At 48.5% G+C, this 2,544-nt stretch overlaps 1 protein-coding gene across 4 annotated transcripts in view; it reads left to right on the forward strand.

Annotated features, from left to right (window-relative positions):
• The first annotated feature begins 2,190 nt into the window (after nucleotides 1–2,190).
• Nucleotides 2,191–2,544, forward strand: part of POU2F1 (POU class 2 homeobox 1) — a 208,015-nt gene continuing 207,661 nt past the window's right edge. For 2 of the 4 annotated variants that reach the window (XM_011933384.1, XM_011933387.1), the window contains exon 1: nucleotides 2,191–2,314. In XM_011933384.1, coding sequence (XP_011788774.1) covers nucleotides 2,254–2,314 — 61 coding nt within the window. In that variant the 5' untranslated portion in view covers nucleotides 2,191–2,253. The remainder of the gene's footprint in view (nucleotides 2,315–2,544) is intronic. The other 2 variants (XM_011933386.1, XM_011933382.1) reach the window with 2 other exon arrangements.

Consider the following 2,544-nt stretch of genomic DNA (forward strand, 5'->3'; position numbering starts at 1 on the left):
CCTATCTTTAGCACCTAGTAAGTTCAAGGAAGAATGCAGATGTTTACAATTTTTTATTGAACAAAAGACTACATTAATTTTACAAATAATCCTAACATATATAATTTTTCTTCAACAAATATGAACACCTACTATGCCCAGGCATTGTGCTAGGCACTGGGGACAGTTGGAAGGAAACATAAATATCTCATCAGGAGGAAAAAGAAACTTTGATACAGTCTATTTTAAGCTATTTTTGTTCTCACAGAACTATCCTTCCTTAAATAAAAATCCTTTCCATGAAAATTTCCTTTTATAGAAGTGAAACAGTAAAGAATGCATAACACATACACTAGCTTCAATGACTTTCCGAAGGTCATATTAATTTACTTTTTGAACCAAAGAGCAAAACTAGGATTAAACAGAAGATAGGAAATTAAATAAGGGTATTTGAGCTCTTTTTCTTAGTGGAGATGATTTCAAATTTGTGTCCCCCAGGGCAGGGGCATAGTACTTAACTATTTCCAATAAGGTTGACGATTCTGAGACTTCTCTTACAGTAATGCTGGTGAATATAACTTAGGCCATATTTCCAGATTAACTAGTTAAATATTTCCTTAAGTGTGCTTGTTGGTGTGGCTCGAAATAATTAGATTACAGGACGGTCTAATTACTTGGTTCAAACACTCGTACACACACCCTAAAGCTTAATTACCACGCAATCCCACCCCCAAATCGTTGCCTGTCACTGACCATAGCTTTAACTGTACTTGCACAGTTAAAGGAGTTCAACGAGCATGCTAGGATGACTAAAACTTTAGCCGTTAAAATAATTGCTCTCACTTGGAAATCAGTTCTGTTTTTAAGTGCAGAACCGGCAATTCTACCCAATTTAAGCTTCAGTCATCTCTCTCAAGACAGATTAACTAGAGCTGATTTAAAAAAAACACACACAAAACTTTGCTTACCATGAAATACACCTCTTTTTATTCTGAAAAAACAAACAAAAAACAAGCCTAGAAAAACCTTAGGGCTTTAAGAACTAGTAAAATAATTAGACCCGGGACTTTGTCCAGGGAATTTCACCATTTAAGATAAAGAAAACTCAGCAACATTATGACTAGTTACCAAGAAAGATACGTGCAACAGGAAACCTTTCCCCAATACCATATTTACTGTGAGAAACACAGTAAAATAAAATTCACGATAAAGTTACGTTGATTTCGACATTTTTATTAGTTATCAGCTTACGGCTAGGTTTTAAAAGGTGTTCCAAGGCGGGAAAAAGGAGAGGAAAGCCTCAGAAGACGGGGTCTGTTTCGATCGCGGGGGAGCGGCGTCAGAGGGGCGTGAAGGCAGAAAGGAAGGGTAGGGCGGAAATTAGCGACTTAGTAAGACGCCTAGTTGCCGAGGAAGCCAGCCGGGCGTTAGAAGCAAGTAGAGCAGAAGAGATTTAGGGCTATTTAAAACAATCACAGGACACTCCCCCTCGCGTTTGCCGGAGCCGGGTCTCCTGCATTGGCAGAGCCGGGGGCGGGGATTAGTTCGGATTCAAATTTAAAGCGGGAGGTCCGCGTGTGGCTCAGCAGGTGCCTCATGCCCAGCCCCCGCTGCGGTCGTTTCCGCCTCTACCTGCCCAGAGGGCCGGAAATTACCTAGCGAGGAGCGGCTTCTCCATTGTTGCCAATGTTTCAACTGCGCGGAAAGCCTGAAGAAAGTACGGAGCACGCCGGCCGCCCACTGCCCCTCCACGCGCCCCCACGCTCCTGGCCGCTGTGCTCCTTGCCCTGCATTTACAATGCCACAGGCCACTGGGGAAGACCGGAGCGAAGCCGGGAGGGAAGCAAGGCGGATGGAAAAGGGAGAAGTCTTAAGACGACACAAACGCCCAGGGCACTATATAATCTGGTTCCGAGCTAGAGGGAGCGCATGCGCCGGCCACACTTCAGGCGCGTGGAGAAAGGCGCGCATGCGCAGAGCCGAGACGAAAAACCAAGCGAAGGGGTGACTGGCAGATTGAGGGCGCTGCTTTAGCTACCGAAGGGCCACAGCGGCCCGAAGGCGCGTGCGCAGAGCGCGGGACGGAGGTGGAGCTCTTCTGAGGGGGCCGGGGCGAACAGCGCCGGCCTCGCGCGCCCCCTGGCGCGCGCCCGGGGAGAGGAAGGAGCGGGAGGGGGCGGAGAGGAGGGAGGAGGCAAGCAGGGCGGGAGGGGGGAGGGGAGGCAGAGCGAGGGAGGGTTTATCGACCGGGCGATTTTGGTTAAAATATTCAAAATGGCGGACGGAGGAGCAGCGAGTCAAGATGAGAGTTCAGCCGCGGCGGCAGCAGCAGCAGGTAATCATTACAGCATTTTACATATTCATATTCATACTCAACCCCGGCTCCCGCTGCCCCCCCCTGCGACTTAGCATAATTTATTAGTACTCAGGATTATTATAATTAACGGCGGGGAGATGGGGGGCCGGGGAGCACGGAGCCCCCGCCGGGCGCCGAGCGGAGGGGGAAAGAGGCTCGGAGCGGCCAGGCGGAGGGGGAAGACAAGGGGCAAAGGGGGCTGCGATCCA

Source organism: Colobus angolensis, unplaced genomic scaffold (assembly GCF_000951035.1).
Source record: "Colobus angolensis palliatus isolate OR3802 unplaced genomic scaffold, Cang.pa_1.0 Scaffold126, whole genome shotgun sequence".
NCBI lineage: Eukaryota > Metazoa > Chordata > Mammalia > Primates > Cercopithecidae > Colobus > Colobus angolensis.